The sequence below is a fragment of the Phocoena sinus genome, chromosome 2 (genome assembly GCF_008692025.1).
Source record: "Phocoena sinus isolate mPhoSin1 chromosome 2, mPhoSin1.pri, whole genome shotgun sequence".
Lineage (NCBI taxonomy): Eukaryota > Metazoa > Chordata > Mammalia > Artiodactyla > Phocoenidae > Phocoena > Phocoena sinus.
In genome coordinates this window covers 167758899-167777269 of record NC_045764.1, presented here as the reverse complement: position 1 = coordinate 167777269, position 18371 = coordinate 167758899, and the positions used below count along the sequence as shown (strand labels likewise).

Below are 18371 nucleotides of genomic sequence, written 5' to 3'. Positions count from 1 at the left end.
CCCAGAGGTACATAATCATCCAACAGGATGGATGCAGCAAAGAGGCTTGCTTCGGTGTCAGAGGGACACAGGAAGGGTTGATCTACTTCTTAGTCAAGGAGGTGGGCTTTGCAGGATTAATAGGAGTTTGCCAAACAGGCTAGAGGAAGCAAACCTCTTTGAGCCTCAGTTTCCTCATCTGCAAAAGGGAGCCAATTTCATCTCCTTCACAAAGTGGACTAGAGGATGAAATGAGATGACTTGTGCCATGTGCCTATCATAAGACTTGGTACAAAGCAAGCTCTCAATGAATCTTAGCCATGGATGGGAAGGCAGAAGTTGCTGCAGCTTGGAATCCATGTTCTCTACACGCGAGTCCTCTCTGGCCAGCCCAGAAAGGATGCATTGGCCAGTGGGTGCGGGGGAAACAGAACTCTCATGGGGGGAATGGGCGTGGAGGGGGCAATCCTGTGTGAGCTCTTCCTCTCTCCAGCCAACAGGGCAGGGGGCTGGTTCTCCAGGAATTTGAGGTCTTGGCATACAACCACACAGCACCGAGATTACCATATGGGACACTATCCCTACAAAGGCTTTTGTTTGCTTGTTTTGTTTCATTCATTTAAATTTATCAAGCGCCTGTGGTGCCAGGCTCTGTACTCATGACACCTGTGTTCGTGTGAGGACCAGATGGGAGGACAACAGGTATGGGATGCTGCTCGGTGGCAGGCATGGGAAGACTCTTGTATTTGTCAGCTCCCTCTGCTATTAAGACGCCTGCTTGCCACCCGCATTCAGCCAGGTCCAGGCCAATGTAACACCCTTCCTGGGGCTGGCCTGGGCTTCTCACTAACTCAGACAGGGCCCACTCAGAAGTCAGGGGGCCTTGTCATCACAGCCCTGGTCCCCACCCTCACCGAGCCTGACCTGTGTCTGAAGCCGGGACCAGCTGGACTCCAGGACAGGGCTGTTGGCAGCTGGTGATGGTGACATACTACCGACCCCGACCTGCCCGCCCACACAAAGGACGTGGGGCCCTACCTGGGCCCCTTCCAGGTCATGATCTTTGCCCACATCCTGCCATGTTCCTCTCACTTCTGATGACTCAGCCCTAGTGGTTTTCTCTGCTGGGAATTTCCCTGCTCTGGACTCGAGGTGAAATGGGGCCTGTCGCCTTGATCAGAAAGATCACGGAACCCGGTCGGCGGCCTGGCTCCCCTTCCAGCTCTGAGCACTCATGCGTCCTGCCCCTAAAGCCTAGTTAGCACGCTCAGTTTCAAAGCACCCAGAGCGGGTCCTCCTGCCTCTCTCCCAGCCCCTCCCTTGCGGCTCTGTGGTGGTATGTGTCCTCGCCTACCCGCCCCCCGCCCCCCCACCCCACCCGATCCCATGAGCCTCTGAACACCTGAGGATCAACAAAAAGAAATATGCCATCGATCTGCACCCCCAGGCCCTAGCACAGGCTGTGCAAGCATAGAAAGGAGGCGAAGCCACGCCCCATCGTGAGGGAATGTCACCGTCGCCATCTCGCTGCCATCCCCACCAGCCTCACCGTTCCATTGTTGCTGTTATTATTATACCATCAGAGAGGTGTCCTAATTTTAGGGTGGTGGGTAGGTTTTCATCAATGAGTTTTACCTGGCTAAAAGCATTCTAATATCAAAAAGTGATGGGAGGCCACACACGGATCAATGATGAGAGTGACCGGCTCCCCAGGGCCATGTAGAGCTAGAAGCCCAGGGCGTTGTCATGACCACAGGGCTGGGGACTGCTCAGGTGGGCCTGGCCTCAGGCTGCTTCCGTCTTGCCCAGCATCCTCCGCTTCTCAGGGCCGGGAGCAAGTGCAGATAATGACACTGAAACAGCAGCTCTCAGGGCTGGGGAAAAGGGGCCCTGGCAGGGCCAGTCTCTGCACCCCTGTCCCCAGGATGTGGTGTGAGATCTGTATGGCATCCTGAGTTTCCATGTGAGTTCATTGCAGTGAAGTCTCCACGGCAACCACAGCAGCGAGGAAACCCCTGGTCTGGTCCTGCCTCCTCATTTTGCAAAGGAGGAAACTGAGGCACAGAGAGGGGTGGAGGCTCGTTCCCAGTTTCAGGGCCTGTCAGCGTGGTGGCCTGAGAGCCAAAGAAGGGACAAAGGGGCGGGAGACACCAAGCCTCTGGAGGAGGGAGCACGTGTCGGGGCTCCGCGGCAGACGGGAGTCGACTCTGCAGTTGCCTGTGACCCTGGGGCCGTTTCCTGCCTCTAGGAGCCTCAGTCTCTGAGTCTAGGAAAGGCAGTGGCATTGGCACCCGCTCTAGCATTCATGGCATCACACTCGGGCTCGCTGCTCAGGAGCAGGTGGGGGAGAAGGAAGGTGGGAGGTGATGACCGTGGTGCAGCAGGTGAAGGGGGCTGGCATCCTTCCCGTCTCTCTCTGCTCCCTCCCTTTCCCTGTGCCCCGGCGTGGCTGAGGGTGTCCACAAAATCTGCAGGGCCTCAGGGTCACAGTTCCAGCACCTCCGTGGCCCACGGGATGCTGGTCACCTGTCGCAGCATCCTTCCCAATCCCTCAGGGGACTCCGCAGAGGGGCGCAGGAGACCAGGCCGGGTCCGCTGGAGTGTCTGTTGCACCAGGATCCCCAACCCGCTGGAAGATGGGCCAGCATGCCCTGTTCCCATTCCAGCTCCAACCAATCCAGATCTGTGCAGTGGCCACCTCCCCTCCTTTCACCCCTCCTGTCCTCACAACAGCCCAGTGGGGTGGGAAAACTGAGACTCGGAGAGACGAAATAATGATGCAATGAATGGTGGACACATGTGGAGCCCTGTGCCTGGCCCTCTGGTAAGCACTTTACACCATTCACACACTCAGGCCTCACCAGACTAAGTCCCAGAGAAGATGCACCTGTTCGAGGTCACACAGCCAGGGAGTGCCAGAGCCTGGATTTGAACCCGTGTCACTCTGACTCCAAGCCCTGACTCCGATGAAATTCTTCATGCGTCTTTTTGCTCTACCCTTTGTACTGCTTGTTCCTGACCCTGGGACAGCAGGACCCTCTAACGAGGAGCCAGTGAGGTGAGGGTGAGAGCACAGACCTGGCTTGGCGCCCCAGCTTTGCTCTCCTAGCCCCCCACCCCGGTGAATCTCTTGTCCATCCCTGTGGGGACCCAGCCTGGCCCGCCCTGGGACTGAGCCCCTTTCATCCTGGGATCTGCTGCTGACTAGTCCTCACATCCTCCTGGGTGAAGAATGTCACCTTGCTTCATATCTGCCTCCTGCGTGGTTGGCTGGGGAGGGGGACCTTCGGGGGTGGGGTGAGGTTAACCTCACTGTTGTCTTATATGGTCATTTAAATCTCCCAGGGCTTCCTCCAAGGGCCAAAAATAATCTGGAGACACAGCAGCTGTGTCCAGCGCACAGGGAGGACCCGGCCATCTGCTTTGGTTCAGAGCCCTGTGTCTGTCTGTCAGTCTCTCCCCCTCGCTCTCCCTCCATCCTCGTTCCTGCCTCCGGCCATGACCCGCTTCTCATATGCAGAGTATTTTTCCCTCTTTCACTCCTGCCCTGCACCCTCCAGGTCCGCTGTGTCTCCTGAGAGCGCCACGACCGCAGCCCCCAAGGGCCTGTTCCAGGAGGTTATGCAGAAATACAACCACAGCAAGTCCTTCCAGCTGGCGTAAGTGCCCCCACCCCGCGGCCCCCAGACCATCCAAGCCCATTCTCCTCTAAACTGGGGTTGGGGTGCAGGGATGGGAAGCAGTCCCACAGCCCCCAGGAAGAGGGGTACTCTGGAGGGACTCCAAGGAACAACCCTCCCAGGTGTGTCCCCCTGAGACCCAGCAGCTCCTGCGGAGCTGGGCTTGGTGGTCGCAGGCTCCATCCTCTAGGAGCTGCCAGCCAGGCCGAGCTTGTGATGAACCCCTCAGTTCCCCCAGAATGGGCCCTGCGTGCTGGAGTAGCCCCGTAGGGCTCTGAACCTGGGGACCCAGCGAGAGGGGGACTGGGGAGACGGCTCTAGTACTCCAGGGGCTCAGAGCTGAGGCCGATGAGCCAGCCCCCCATTCTGCCTCACTTTCCCGCATGTCATCACCGTGGGTCTATCTTAGCACACCCACGACGCCCACACCCACAAGTTTTGGTTTGCTTTGTTGCCTTTATTTATTAAGTGCCAGGTGCTAAAACCAAAAGATAATCCGAGATGCAGGAAAGGCTCTGTTTGCCTGGCACCAGGGTGCTGGGCTAGGTGAGTCCTTAGAAAATAGCTCTGTGCTGTTTCCTTCTCTGCTCGACCCCAGAAGCAGCTGAAAACAAAAAAGCAGTCTCATCGCTGGAGCCCCTATTTCCTTGATCGGTTACATTGTGGGGAGGAGACAATTGGCCTATGTTTTGTTTCTTCTTCCCAGCCCTTTTCAAGCCCTGCCACCCTTCTCTTCCTTGGCGCTGCAGGTAGGATTTTGACAGTCTGGAAAAGCGAAACCAGGTTCTGGTCTCAGAGCTGTTGCCACTTCCTGTGAGACTGCCTGTGAGTCGCTGACCCTCACTTAGTCTCCGTTCTCCGTAGAGAAGGTTGGAGAGGACAGAGTGGCCTGTCCAGCTCCTCGGTCTCTGATGGTCTGATACCCGCAGCAGTTCCCCCCAGCCCTGGGGCGGGCACTTTGGCCGAGCTCATACAGAAGCTGGCGGTGTGTGTGTCTGAGCGCTCCAGGGTCCTTGCACCACAGCTGGACGAGGCCCAAGCTGAGCGGTGCGTCGTCCTAAGAATGTTCTCATGACGCCGCACACCCGCCAAAGCCACAAGAACAGCCAGCCCTCCTCCCTTCCACTTCAGACGGGTCCCACAGGAGACCTTCCGGGAGAGACAGGACACCTACCCCACTGGGGCTTTTCCTGACACCAACCGGGGCTGCTCTGGGCCGCTCGTAAGCGGAACTCATCAAGGTGGCAGTGATGGCGTTGATGGGGACTTCAGGGCTTATCTGGTCAGTTACCCATCGTCCTTGCTGGGTCTGTCCTTAACCGGCATCTGTGCTCTGAAGCTATTAATAACCAGAGAGGCTGAGAGTCAGGAGGAAGTGCCGCTCATGCTGGAGGGGGGAGCAGCTGGGAGGGTAAAGGGGCTGGCCCTGGAGACACTCTGGGCCTATCGTGGCCACTGACAGGGCTGACGGCCCTGGGACAAGACCTGCCTCCGGTCTCACCTCCTCCATCAGGGAAATGGGACCACTTACGCAGCTCTTTCCCCAAGAGTGGACCCACAGCAGTCTGTTGTCCTCACTGACTCTCCAAGGATGGGGGAAGCCAGCTCAGTGCATGACTGAATGAATCAATGAACGAACGAACGACGTGGCTTGGATGAGCCAAGCTAAGAAGTTATCTTTCATATTAGCCCCGAAATCTTTTTGATATTCAGAAGTTTTAAATCGTGAAGGTGTCAAACATATTAATCCTTCAGGTACTTAAATCTTTCAGCAGCTTAAAGTTCTAGAGGTGAGGAGGAGGGTCCAGAGAAAGGAAAGGGGTTGGGAAGACCCCAGAGAGGTGCTCACTGTACGGACTCCCCCTCTGAAGGGTCTGCGCCTTTGTCTCAGTGCAAACAGGCCCCGAAGGTGGAGGTGCTTGGTAAACTCTGGAGTGCTATGCTCAGGGACGGAGTTTAATTATCACTAAAACCTCCAGTGGGGTCAGTTATCCATCCCTTTGGGGGGCCGACACTGGAAGCCCGAATCCTCCTGGTAGAAATGGTCTTGGCATAGCAGATGCAGCCACTGAAAGCTGCAGGGACAGAGGGTTCCCCTGATTCTCTTTTGGCCACCAAGGAGCTCTGTTTAAAAGGGACCCTTGGGGCTTCCCTGGTGGCGCAGTGGTTGAGAGTCCGCCTGCCGATGCAGGGGACACGGGTTCGTGCCCCGGACCGGGAAGATCCCACATGTCGCGGAGCGGCTGGGCCCGTGAGCCATGGCCACTGAGCCTGCGCGTCCGGAGCCTGTGCTCCGCAACGGGAGAGGCCACAACAGTGAGAGGCCCGCGTACCACAAAAAAAAAAAAAAAAAAGGGACCCTTGGTTTCCATCTGTGGAAGTGAATGAGCCGGCCACGTTTCTAGTGGAGTTTCCCAATGTGGTGCCCAACTTGGAGATAAAGGCATGGGAATACTCCAGGCCCAGGGATGCTCACAGGGGGACGGAACACTGGCAAAGCCCGATCCAGAGCCCTCACCTTTATCTTCTTAGGCCAGTGCGTCCTCCAAACGCTCAGAGGAGGCCATTGCAAAGACTGTGTTGAAAGAGATATAAATACAATCCCCAAAGACGCAAGCAAACCTCTAACAGGGAAGAGGCTGTCTTTTTGGAAATAGAAGGGATGAAGGAGTGAAATAATTGTCAGGGTTCTTAAATTCTGAATCCTTCCTCTCTCCCTCCCTTCCTTTCATATTTTCTCTCTCTCTCTTTCTTTCAAGCCGCAAGTATTTATTAAGTACCTATTATGGACCAGCCACTGAGCTGGGCCGTGGGAACCAAATCATAAGGGATAGAAGAAAGACACGGGCCCTGTGGTCTTGGAGCTCAGAGTCCAGTGGGGGAGACAGACAGTGGGCAAACAATCAAAGACATGTAAAAGCCAGTGGTTAGCTGAGGGCTTAGGACTGGAGGCAGGGAGAGGCTGACCCGGTCACAGGCAGGCTGAGGAAGCCGTGACGGGGCTGAGAGTCAGAGAGGCCAAGGTCAGGGCCGAGGTCAGGGCCGAGTTCCCAGGGCACGCCCATGTGGGTTAGGAAAAATTATTCTCCTTATTGAGAGGACACGGCTGCAGGGGCTGAGCACCTGTCCCAGAGCAGCAGGGCCAAGCAGGACTGTGCGATCCCACAGCCAGCCCCACTCCTGGTCACCAGCAGGCCCTGCTTTCCTTCTGGGAGAAAGGCCACCTGGCCCTGCCTCTGCCTGCCCCAGTCCAGAGGAATGACCTGCCCCTTGCTCTCACAGGCCCGTGGACCCTGTGCTAAAGGCCATCAAGGAAGGCGATGAAGAGGCCTTGAAGGCGATGATCAAGGCGGGGAAGAACCTCGCAGAGCCCAACAAGGAGGGCTGGCTGCCGCTGCACGAGGCGGCCTACTACGGCCAGCTGAGCTGCCTGAAGGCGCTGCATCAAGGTGAGGCGCTGGGCTCTGTGCGCAGCCACGGGTAGGGACGGATGCACGGACAAGGGCACTTTCCTTGCGGAGCTTTGCCTCACCACAACCATAGTGAAAGGGGCAAGGCAAAGTTACCACCCCGCGTGCAGAGTTAAAGTCATCAAGCTGGAAGCAAGGAAGTGCTTGGGGAAGCAAGCCATCCCTCCAGCGCTGCCCCGCCCATCCCGCCACCTCTCCAGGCCTCCCAGGACAGGAGGGCCTAATTCCTAGAAAAGGAATGAGGGAAGGCTGACTTGTGGGAGAGCCACTGCCAGTTTGTTCGAGAATGTTCCAGGGGCTGATTTGGTGTGGAAAATACCGCAGCTGTGCCTGTGCCCTGCCAAGGCCGTCTCCAGCAGCTGTGACACTCTGGGCAAATCATGTCTCCTCTCTGAGCCTCGGCTCTCCCCCAGGCCAGATGTGGATGGGTAACACCCGCAGGCAGGAGTTACCTCTGCTCTCAAGAAGCACGGACCCCAGGCAGCCCACCACACTCCAGGGCAGGAGCGACTACATGAGACAGACTTCTGGCAGTGGCTGGTGGGAGTGTAAGGGAAAGACAGGGTCATTCGGAGAAGGAGGGGGTTCAACCAGGGGAGGCTTCCCAGAGGAGGTGGCATCTGAGCTGGATTAATATGACCGGGAAGCTGAAACAGCCCTGTGAAAGTGACTGAATCCAAGGCCAGGGCAGTGTGGCAGTGTGGATGGTAAATTCAGGTGGACGCCGCTCCCATCTGTCCCTGGAACTGGGAGGAAATTGGGACCACCCCCGTGTTGGAGGGGGAGGTGGGTATCTTCCTCCTTTTGAATTTCCTGTTCTATCCTCCCCAGCATACCCGGCAATCATTGACCAGCGCACTCTGCAGGAGGAAACGGCCCTTTACCTGGCGACATGCAGGGGACACCTGGACTGCCTCCAATCCCTGCTCCAGGCTGGGGCTGAGCCCGACATCTCCAACAAGGCCCGAGAGACACCACTCTACAAAGGTGAGCCCACTGGGATGGGCTTCCCGGAGGGAGGGTCCAGAAACTAGGTGGGCAATGGGGAGGATTGCTTGCAAATTGTACAACTCCCCAAGGGGGTCTACTTTGATGGTACAGCCTCGTTTAGATGTATAACTTACATAGTTGAACCATCCATTCATGTACATATTCAGTCAACATTTCCCAAGTCCTCCCATGGGCCAGGCATGCTGAGAGCCCTGAGATGAAAAGATACGGTCCGTGTCCATGTGCTCTCCCCATCTGGCGGGCGTCGATTCGCAGATGATGTAATAGTTAGCTACTGGCATTGAAGAGCTTGGCACAAGGCACCTGGGAACATTGGGGAGGGGCCCTGATGTGGAAGAGGGCATCCGCAGGAGGGGGTCCCAGAGCTGAGCCTGAATAGGAGGGATTTACCAGCTGGACAAGCAAGGGGAACAGCATAGGCAAAAGCAAAGAGGCGTGAGAGGGAATTTGTACCTCCAGGATGTTCGAGAAAAGGAAACACTCCTGGCTTACCCAATACATCATCCAAGGACATTCACTGGCTGCCCTGGCAGTACCCAGGGTCAAAATCCGAATACTCATGACGGTTGGTATTTACTGAGTGCTTACTAAGTACCAGGCTCTGTTCTTTTTTCTAACCCTCATATCCATCCACGTACGAGGTAGGCGATGCTAGTATCCCATTTTACAGATGAAGCCCTAAGGCACAGAGAACTGACATGAGGCAGCCAGGATCACACAGCCAGCAAGGGCAGATCTGGGATCTAAACTCCGCGAGCTGGATGCCAGCACCGCACTCTGAACTACTCCACGATCAAGTGTTCAGTTCATGCCTATACGCTTAAGCAATCAGCTTTGGGGCTTGCAAAAATGATAGGACCTTTACATGTTGAAAAACTACAGAAATCTCCAACTTTCCCTGTGTCTGGTATCCAGCACCTGGAACATTCCATAGGCAGCAGGAACCAGGTCCACTGCAGACCTGTGATGGAAGTGTCTTCCCTAGAACTCATGTCCCCCCGGCACTGGAGCCATCACCTGGAGCCTCAGCTGACCCAGAGAGAGCGCCCAATATGCTGGGTGACTCACAGCTGAAGCCTGGGCCCTGGTCCCGCGTGAGCTCCACTATGTGCCAAGCTCCACCCTAGAGCCTTTGTGTGCTACCTCACTCCACCCTCCCACGGCATCCTCTCGGGAAGGTTCCATTATCTGTGCTTTACAGGTGAGGAAACCAAGCCTGGGGTCCTGTTTGAAACACTACACAGGCAGCCCCCCTTCCTTCTCACCACCCCCTCTGACTGACTCAGAGAAGCTTCTAGAGATGGTTAATTTGGACAAGTGCCCAGCCTCCCTGGTAATAGCTCTGCCAGTGCTAAGGCTGCATTTAGGGCCTACTGCAAGGTGAGGCTTATACGGGACGTTTGAGCAGACTCAGAAGATAGATTTTAGCCCAAATTAAGTGAGTAGCTTTTGAGGAAGTGTTTTGATCAGGACGATGGCACTGCCCTCCTCCTCCCCTTCTGGCTCGTGGAGGACCGAAGCAGGTAACACTGGAAAGGGAGATGAGGTAGGGGCATTCCGGAACCTTCCAGGGGACAGAGACTCCAGAACGGACTACCTGGATTTGAATCCCAGTTCTGCCACTTACTATCTGTGTGACCTTGGGCAAGTCACTTAACTTCTCTGTGCCTCACTTCTCTCATCTGTGAAAGGGAAAAACACTACATCCTTTAAGGGTGGTTGGGAGAACTAAATTAGTTAATTGTGAGAAGTGCTTAGAATAGAGTGCCTGGCACATAACCAGTGTCAGATACATATCAGCAAATATTAATTCTGATTCGTATTACCATTACTTTTAGTGGTTTATGCAGAGACTGAAACTTAGTGCAGATCCAGTAGATATTTGTTGAGTGAATCCACTTATGGCTGATGAGTGAATGGGTAGATGGACAAACGAATGAATGAAGTCTTGGCTGGCCAGCTCCTGCCGGGGCCCTGCTGACCATCTTGCTTCTCCCTGGGCACAGCCTGTGAGCGCAAGAACGTGGAGGCGGTGAGGATTCTGGTGCAGTACAACGCAGACACGAACCACCGCTGTAACCGAGGCTGGACGGCTCTGCACGAGTCTGTTGCTCGCAATGACCTGGAGGTCATGGAGATCCTGGTGAGCAGAGGTGCTAAGGTGGAAGCCAAGAATGCCTATGGCATCACCCCCTTGTTCGTGGCCGCCCAGAGTGGGCAGCTGGAGGCACTGAGGTTCCTGACCAAACACGGTGAGTGCTAGGGTCCCTGGGTCATGGAGTTCCCAAGGGGCACAGCTGGGAAGGACCTCAGAGACAAACTCTAAGGGAAAGGCAAGTTTAGGGGTCCTCTATGGATATACTCTGACTGAGTGATGCTATCTTCCGGGAGTACTGTGTTGAGAAGGATTCTGAGGCTGTGTCTAGGCTCAGACGGAAATGTTGAGCTCCACAAGTGATCCCTGCAATTAGGCACAAACTTGGAGTGGGGTGGCACACGTGCTGCATATTAGCCATCTCTAACCTAGCCCAACAACCTCATTTTACAAATGAAGAATCTGAGGCCCAGAAAGAGGAAGGGACTTATCTATCTATAATCACGTAGCAAATTAGTGATAGAACTAGCCAGAATCTTAGTCTCCCGACACCCTAACCACTTCTCTTCTATCATGGCCAGAAGGAACTTCAGACAACATTTAGGTCACCTCCTCACTTTATAGGTGATGAAACCAAGGACCAGAATAGGAAAATGATTTGTCCAAGGTCTCACGGAAAATTAGAACTGGGATTTGAACCCTGGTCTCTGCACTCCTTGCCTCTGAAAAATCTTTGTTCACTTAATGGGACAAAATAAAATAATATTGCCTGAAATATCACGTCCCAGTAACAGAAGACTCCAAGACTTTGGCAGACATTCTTTTGGTTAAAGAGTATTATATTCTGACCTACCCCAAGAACACTTTTGATTTCCTTTCTCTCTCCATGGGAAGTGACCCTTCCACTTGAGCAACAGAGAACCCAGAGGTAAGCCAGACGCTGGGGCTGAGCTGGAATCATTTGTTGAGGACCCACTGTGTGCCGGGCACTGCACTAAAGCATGAGCACAAGAAGCCAGTGGGGTTCCCTCCACAGCCCTAAGAGGTAGGGAGTGTCCTCACGCCGTTTTGTAGATGAGGAGACCGAGGCTCGCAGAGGTTAAATGATTGGTCACAGTCAGAGCCTGGACTCCGACTGCGTCCATCTGACTCCAAACTGCATGCGCTTCACACCCCGCCACCCCGCCCCAGGCCTCGAGAATTTCCATCCTGGGGCTTGGCCTGGATAAGCAACCACCTACGCAGCACGCACCCGAGCAGTTGGGAAAACAGACCCAGGGCAGTTCCTTGCCGCCGGGGACGTATCTGGGCTGACCAGCCTGAGGACAAACGGGCACAGGGAGGGTCCTGGGAGCCAGGAAAGGAGGCTGGGCAAAGGGCAGGGTGCTCAGCGGACAGGCGAGGGGAACTGGCTAACGCTAAACTTCTGCCCAGCTCTCCCGCTGAAGCCCTGAGTCAGGGTCTGTTCCGGTTGTGGGCTGAGTCCATTTGCAAATGCAAATATTTTTCTTGTGTGAGCAGGCAGCTTTGCCGGAGGCCGGCGGGGTCCAGGCTTCCAGGGAGCCTGACTGAGAGCTTGGCAGTGTCAGAGCCGCTGGCTAAGTCTCCCTCAGGGTGGAGGCAGAACCAGCCTCAGCGCCCCGGCCCCTCCATCCTGGAGAACTCGCATTTGCTGAGCAGCCCCTCTGTGCCAGCCACCTGGTGGGGAGGTTGTCTTAGTTCACAGAATACCACAGACTGGGTGGCTTACGGACAACCAAGGTTTATTTCTCACAGTTTTGGAGTCTGGGAAGTCCAAGATCAAGGTGGATTCAGTGTCCCATGAGAGCCTGTCCCAACTTCCTAGGCAGCCATCTTCTCTCTGTGTCCTCACATGGTGGAGGGGTGAGGGAGTTCTCTGTGGTCTCTTTTATTACGGCACTAATCCCATTCATGAGGGCTCCACCCTCATAACCTAATCACCCCCCAAAGGCTCCGCCTTCTAATAGCATCACACCGGGGATTACGTTTCGTAAGAGTTTTCAGGGGACATGAGTGTTTCAGTCTATAGCGGATATTTGCTTACGTTGCCTTATTTACTCCTTGCAGTTGAGTAGGTACTATTATTCCTGGTCAACAGATGAGAAAACTGAGGCTCCTAAAGGCTGCCCAAGGCCACAGAGCTTGTAAAGCATGAAACAGAAACTTCAACTGGTTCTTGTCTGGCATGAAAGCCTGTGCTCTTTCCGCTAGACCAGAAATCAGTCATCAAAAATTTTAAATTACAAGAAAGCTTGTGATAAGCTGGATGCCCAGAGAGAGGGGATCTGTGGTTAACAGATGCTCTTGATTTCAGCCTTTACTGACATTTCACTGCCGTCTCAGTTCTATTTCCTTCCGGAATAGGGAGGGACTGGGAACAGGCTGCACCGCTCTTTGCAGAGAAACCCCTGCATTCTCTCCATCACCACCAAGAGACGGAGAAGGCGTAGGGGACTGGGCTCACGGGAGACTGTCACCAGGCTGGACTCCTCCCTCCTGCAGCACGGTGTAGTGTTTCCTTCAGAGGAGACAAGAAGTAATTCCTCTCTTATTCCTTGAAATGGAAGGCAGGGAAGAGCAAATCCCAATGAATAAAATTATTAGGGTTTTCTTTACGAGGAGGCTCTGTGCCCTCCTAGAGCTGTGAGGACCTTCCTCAGGGCAGGATCTGGATCCTTTTAGGTGGAATGAGTGTTGAGAGCATGGTCTCTGCCATCTGACCATCTGTCAAGGCTTCTGCCATCGGATCATCGGGGTTCAAGTTTTGGCTCTTCCCTTATGGGCTGGGGGTTCTGGGGCCAGTTGCAGAGGTTCTCTGTGCTTCATCGTCCTTGTCTGTGACATGGAGATCGAGTTGTTACTGATTGCATGGGGTTACAATATGTTGTGGACTCAAAGAGATAGCATAGGTAAGGCACAGCGTCTGGCACAGAGCAAGCGCTCAGTAAATCCCGGCATCGTTGTTGCAGCTCACGATGGCAGACAGCGGGTCTCAATGTAGCAGAAAGGAGCTGGAGGTCCTCTGGGTGATCCAATGTATCACAGTGGTTAGGGCAGCAGCAGCCAGCCCGAGGTGGGCGTTACATCAAGGACAGTGACCGCCCTGATCACTCACCCATCCGCCTCTCCTTTGCCAGGTGCTGAGATCAACACACAGGCCAGCGACCACGCATCTGCCCTCTACGAGGCCTGCAAGAACGAGCACGAGAAGGTGGTGGAGTTCCTGCTGTCGCAGGGTGCTGACGCCAACAAGGCCAACAAGGATGGCATACTCCCGCTGCACATCGCTTCCAAGAAGGGCAACTACAGGTCAGCCCAGGCCCCGCCCCCGCCCCGAGGCTCCTCCCCCACCCCACCCATTCCTCTGAATGCCCCGCCCACGGGGGTAGGGAGGCCCAGGAGAGGTCAGAGCCCAGGCCACACTTTAGGTGGAAAAGAGGAAGACCCCTCAGCAGTCAGCAAGCTAGAGTGAATGCTTACAAGACCAGGAACAATAATAATAGCCAACACCTACATGGCACTTTCCAGCACTTTACATTAGAAATGTGTTTAATTCTTTTAACAATTGTACTTTTCATAATTCTTTTAACAGATCTACTGAGGTAGATACGATTATCTTCATTTTTTCTCAAATGAGGAAGCTAAGACAGAGAGGTTGAGCGACTTGCCCAAGGTCACTCAGCTTGCAAATGACAGGAACTCACCTGTTCCAAACGTCACGTCTACTGGATTCCACACGGAAAGCCAGATATGAGTCTGGACTAGTGGATATTTCTGTTGGGGATGCAAAGATAACCACTTAGGCAGTTAGCAGGCATACAGGAGATACCTACAATAATACAAATAGTACCACTGATACTAGCTAGTTTTTCTTAAGCACTTGCTATGTGCTAGGTACTTTGAGTGAGATGAGAGAAGCTTAAGTTTTCAGGGAGCAATCTGGTGGGATGGAAGGTGCACACACACACACACACACACACACACACACACATTCATGACAAATGAAAGAGCATGAAGAGCTGAGGTCCGTGGTGGTCCTAGAGACTAGCATGGGCTGGAAGCAGAGGAGTGCTAGAGCTGGCTTGTACAGCTCCTGTGAGCTGATTGATCACATTGGTAGTCTGAAAATGGCCATGGTAAGAGTACTTACACCATGGAAATTAATGATTGTTAGAAATCAGAGGCCCCTCCTCCCCCCAGAGAGCAAGTTGTTAAACCTCCACCTGCACCACCACTAGCTGGAGGGTCAGGGAAGACTCGCCTAGGAGGTGGAACTCTAGCTGCCCATGGAGGATGCACAGGGCCCAGTAATTTCCATTCGACCAGTGTTCCCCAAACTTTGAGCATTCACAGACATTCTTCCTGATTTTAGATATCCGTACCCTCACTTCTTAGTATTTTCCTTTCAAGACGTTATTATTTTAAATGAATCTATTTTCGAAAGGGAACATTTATCACACTATTAAATTGTTAAAATTATCAAGTTACAATTAATAAAAAAACCTTCTCACCTAAAATCCCATCTCGTGTACTCCAGATGACACACTTTGGGAAATGCAGCCCTGTCCTCAGCAGGGAGAAGATCCTGCGTGCTGGAGAGTGTGGGTGGTCTCCGCTAAGGCAGAGGGAAATGGGGGTGAGAGTGACATCCTGGAGAATGGAGTGGAGACACAAGGAGACAGAGCTGACCCTCAGGGGCCCCAGGCCCTGCTCTGTAGGTACCCGCACAAATGACCAACCAAGGATGCCCTCCCCGCTCCATGCCCCATACATGCACAGGGTAGACCCCGCCTTCTCTGGACCAAGTAGCCGGCCGTGAGGCAGACATATCTGGGTTTGAATGCCTCCTGAGGCCCTGGGGAGCTTGCTTAACATTTCTGAGCCTCAATTCCCTCTTGTGTAAGATGGGAGGTAGGTGGCACTGCCTTAGGGGCTGTTGCGGGGACTAGGGAAATGGATATACGCGGCTACAGAATGGAAATAAAGCCCTCAGCAGAGCACCTGGCACACAGTAGGTGCTCACTGGGTCTGCATTCTCTCTTACGTAGGGAGGGTACATTCCATAATTTTTCAGTGAAGCCAATGAAGGGATGAAAGCAACTTAAGTCAGGCAGAGGTGGTGGGCAAGATAGCATCTTGCTCTTCAGCTCCAGAAAGATCCAGCATCAGTCCACAAACATGGGTTATCTTAACCTGACTCCAGAGAGATCCCGAGGGAAAGAGACAGAAGGACTGACCCTTGAAATCTCCTGGTACACTGGCTCCCCATACTTGCCTGTACAGCACAGTCACTCTGGGCTATTTTTTAAATGGCACATCCCAGACACACGGAACCAGAATCTCCAGGAGAGAAGGAGCCCAAGTCTCTATCACTGAAAAGCTCTGAGTCAACCAGATACAGCCCAGCCAGACCTCTGGGGGGGGACCATTGATCTAATCCAAGCCTGATTTTGCAGAGGAGAGACCAGAGGACAGAGATGGGAAGTGGCTTGCCAGAGAGTGGCCGAGCTGGGACTGTCACTTGGCATCCTCCAGTCACGCCCAGTGCCTTCAGGTGGAACTAGAGTTCAGCAGTCTGGCCCCAGCTGGTGGGGAGTTTGAGAGAGCACTGGGCGTGGCTAAGGATGGCCAGGGAGAAAGGCTGGGCCTCTCTGGAACCACCAATGTGAATGGCTTATGCTCTCCTGGAGTCTCCCGCTTTGGACTCGTGCTGACTCCCAAAGCCATTTCCCTGGTTATTCACCCTCCATTCTCAGACCTCAGTTCCCTCTCGACTCCAAGACTGAGGGGGCCAGGCCACCTTTTGACGGCTGCCCTACAAAGGAGTAAAGCCGACTCCCAGCAGCTCCTGCCACCTGGCAGGGCCCGCGGCCAGGCAAGCCCCAAGTGCTGCACTCACTCTCTGGGCACGTGGCATGTGGCCCTCTCACGCTGTCCTCCCTCGGCTGCTTGGGGATCTGATGTGAATTTCCCTAGGCATTCCGCACTCACCACCTGCCAGGACGCCCTGCCTGTCCGTAGCATGGAAAGTGGCTCCAGCATCTGAGTTCGGTGCTCGCCAGATGGTGCCTTCAGCAATTTTAACTGGAGGGCGTGACATTTGGGCGTGGCTGAGAAAGGAGACCCCAAGACCCCAAAGTCTTAGGCACCTCCAAGACACACTTCTTCTTTCTTTCTTTTTTTATAAATTTATTTATCTTTTTCTATTTTTGGCTGCATTGGGTCTTCATTGCTGCACACGGGCTTTCTCTAGTTGTGGCGAGTAGGGGTCACTCTTTGTTGCGGTGGCTTCTCTTGTTGCGGAGCACGGGCTCCAGGCGCACGTGGTCAGTAGTTGTGGCACACAGGCTCAGTAGTTGTGGCGCATGGGCTTAGTTACTCCGCGGCATGTGGGATCTTCCCGGACCAGGGCTCGAACCTGTGTCCCCTGCATTGGCAGGCGGATTCTTAGCCACTGCGCCACCAGGGAAGCCCCAAGACACACTTTTTCTTATTTTTCATTTCCAGTTTAGCAAAGACACCTTATGAGATTAAAACTCAGCCCCAAAGATAGACTTATTAAGAAGTAGTATTAGACAAGAGCAGATGGCGCAGGATCCCTTTAAACTGAATTTAGAATAGCACTGAAACCACTGGTTCTCAACCTCGGCTACACACTGGAACCCTGGGGAACTCTTAAAACCCTGAGGCTTGGGCGCCACTCTTAGAGATATCGCTGTAAGCAATCTGGGTTGGGGCTAGGGCTGCAGGATTTCTAAAAGCTCTCAGGTGCTTTTACCAGGCATCCCAGGGGAGAACCAATGTGTAGTTTGTGGCTGACATATAATACTGACTTGTATTTTGGCCCTTCCCTAGTTTTTAAATATCCTTTCTCTTTTACTTCTAATTTATATTACCTTTGCAAGCCACTTAAAACTCTTTCTGGGAAAGGCAGAATAGAGAACATTTAATACATTAAATTAAAATGCATTTTTCAACACATTCATAAGCAAGTTAGCATGCCTGTTAATTAAAAGGGAAACTGAGGCTCAGCGCTCAAGTCCTCCCAGAAAATAAGAGGACAGGCCCCTTTCTCTAACCCCATCCCCTCCAGAAACCGGTTTACTGCTTGTACCTTCTGGAGGAAACTGAAGGTTTGCAGCAAAGTTTCTCAAGGCGTGATGCATAGATCACCCACGTCAGATTCCGGGGCCCCTCCCCAGACCTGCTGAATTGGGCCCTGAATGACAGGGCCCAGGAACCTGCACTTTCATCATTCCCTCAGGGATTCTGAGTTGCACAGGGATTGAGAGCACGCAGTTTGCGTCCTCAGCAAGCTCCACTCTCTCTCCGAGGACCCAGAGACCCCAGGCTTGCTTCATCCAGCAGGTGGCACAGAGTGGCAGTGGGCCTGCTTTCCTCCTTCGTGGAGGACCTGCTCCTCTGCTCCAGCTCCCAGGGGAAGAGCTGCAGACTTTCCCCCAGAGGGATCCCCCGTGGGCAGGAGTCCCACTGTGCCCTCGGGAACACCCTCAGGCAGATTCTCCACTGGTGGAGCCATAAGGGCTCAGAAAAGAGGTAATCCTCCCTCAACACACACACACACACACACACACACACACACACACACACACACACACACTGCCAGGTTGACACAATGCTACCAGTGGTATTGGGAGCAGAGCCATTTGTGGGCAGCTGGTTCTCTCGTGAAAGTCAAGTCCATGGTCAAATTTATACTGAATGCTGGCAGAGGTCACTCCACCGTGACCCGGTGACCCAGGAGGCTGAGCTGGTGGGTGCAGCCTCCGTGCTGGGGAAAGGAGAAGAGAGGGACAGGGAACTAGGCCTCCCAGACACCAAAGTTTCTGCCAGGCAATGGGTACATTTGTTCTCTTCTTAAGGTGCATTTTGAGTACCTGTGGTCCCAGGACCTGCCCGTGGGGGAAATGGGAACGTCCCAGTCTGTCCTGTGGGGTCTCCCCCTCGTCCTCCTGCCCTCCTCCCACCAGCTGGGCTGTGGGAGAGAAGTGATGACATGCAGTGGGGCGACCAACACTCCCCAGGCCTAGGGGGACTGGGGCATCATGGAAAGGCCTGGCTTTGGGCATTCTGACGCCTGCATTCTGCCCTGGC

At 54.0% G+C, this 18371-nt stretch overlaps 1 protein-coding gene across 5 annotated transcripts in view; it reads left to right on the top strand.

The window, feature by feature from the left end:
• The window catches only part of ASB2 (ankyrin repeat and SOCS box containing 2), a 43135-nt gene that overhangs the window by 17353 nt on the left and 7411 nt on the right, over positions 1–18371 (top strand). For 3 of the 5 annotated variants that reach the window (XM_032624926.1, XM_032624927.1, XM_032624929.1), the window contains 5 exons: positions 3540–3638; positions 6942–7108; positions 7961–8116; positions 10147–10392; positions 13394–13565. In XM_032624926.1, the coding sequence (XP_032480817.1) occupies positions 3540–3638; positions 6942–7108; positions 7961–8116; positions 10147–10392; positions 13394–13565 (840 nt within the window). Of the gene's footprint in view, positions 1–2941; positions 3038–3539; positions 3639–4045; positions 4942–6941; positions 7109–7960; positions 8117–10146; positions 10393–13393; positions 13566–18371 lie in introns of those variants that run through there. The other 2 variants (XM_032624928.1, XM_032624930.1) reach the window with 2 other exon arrangements.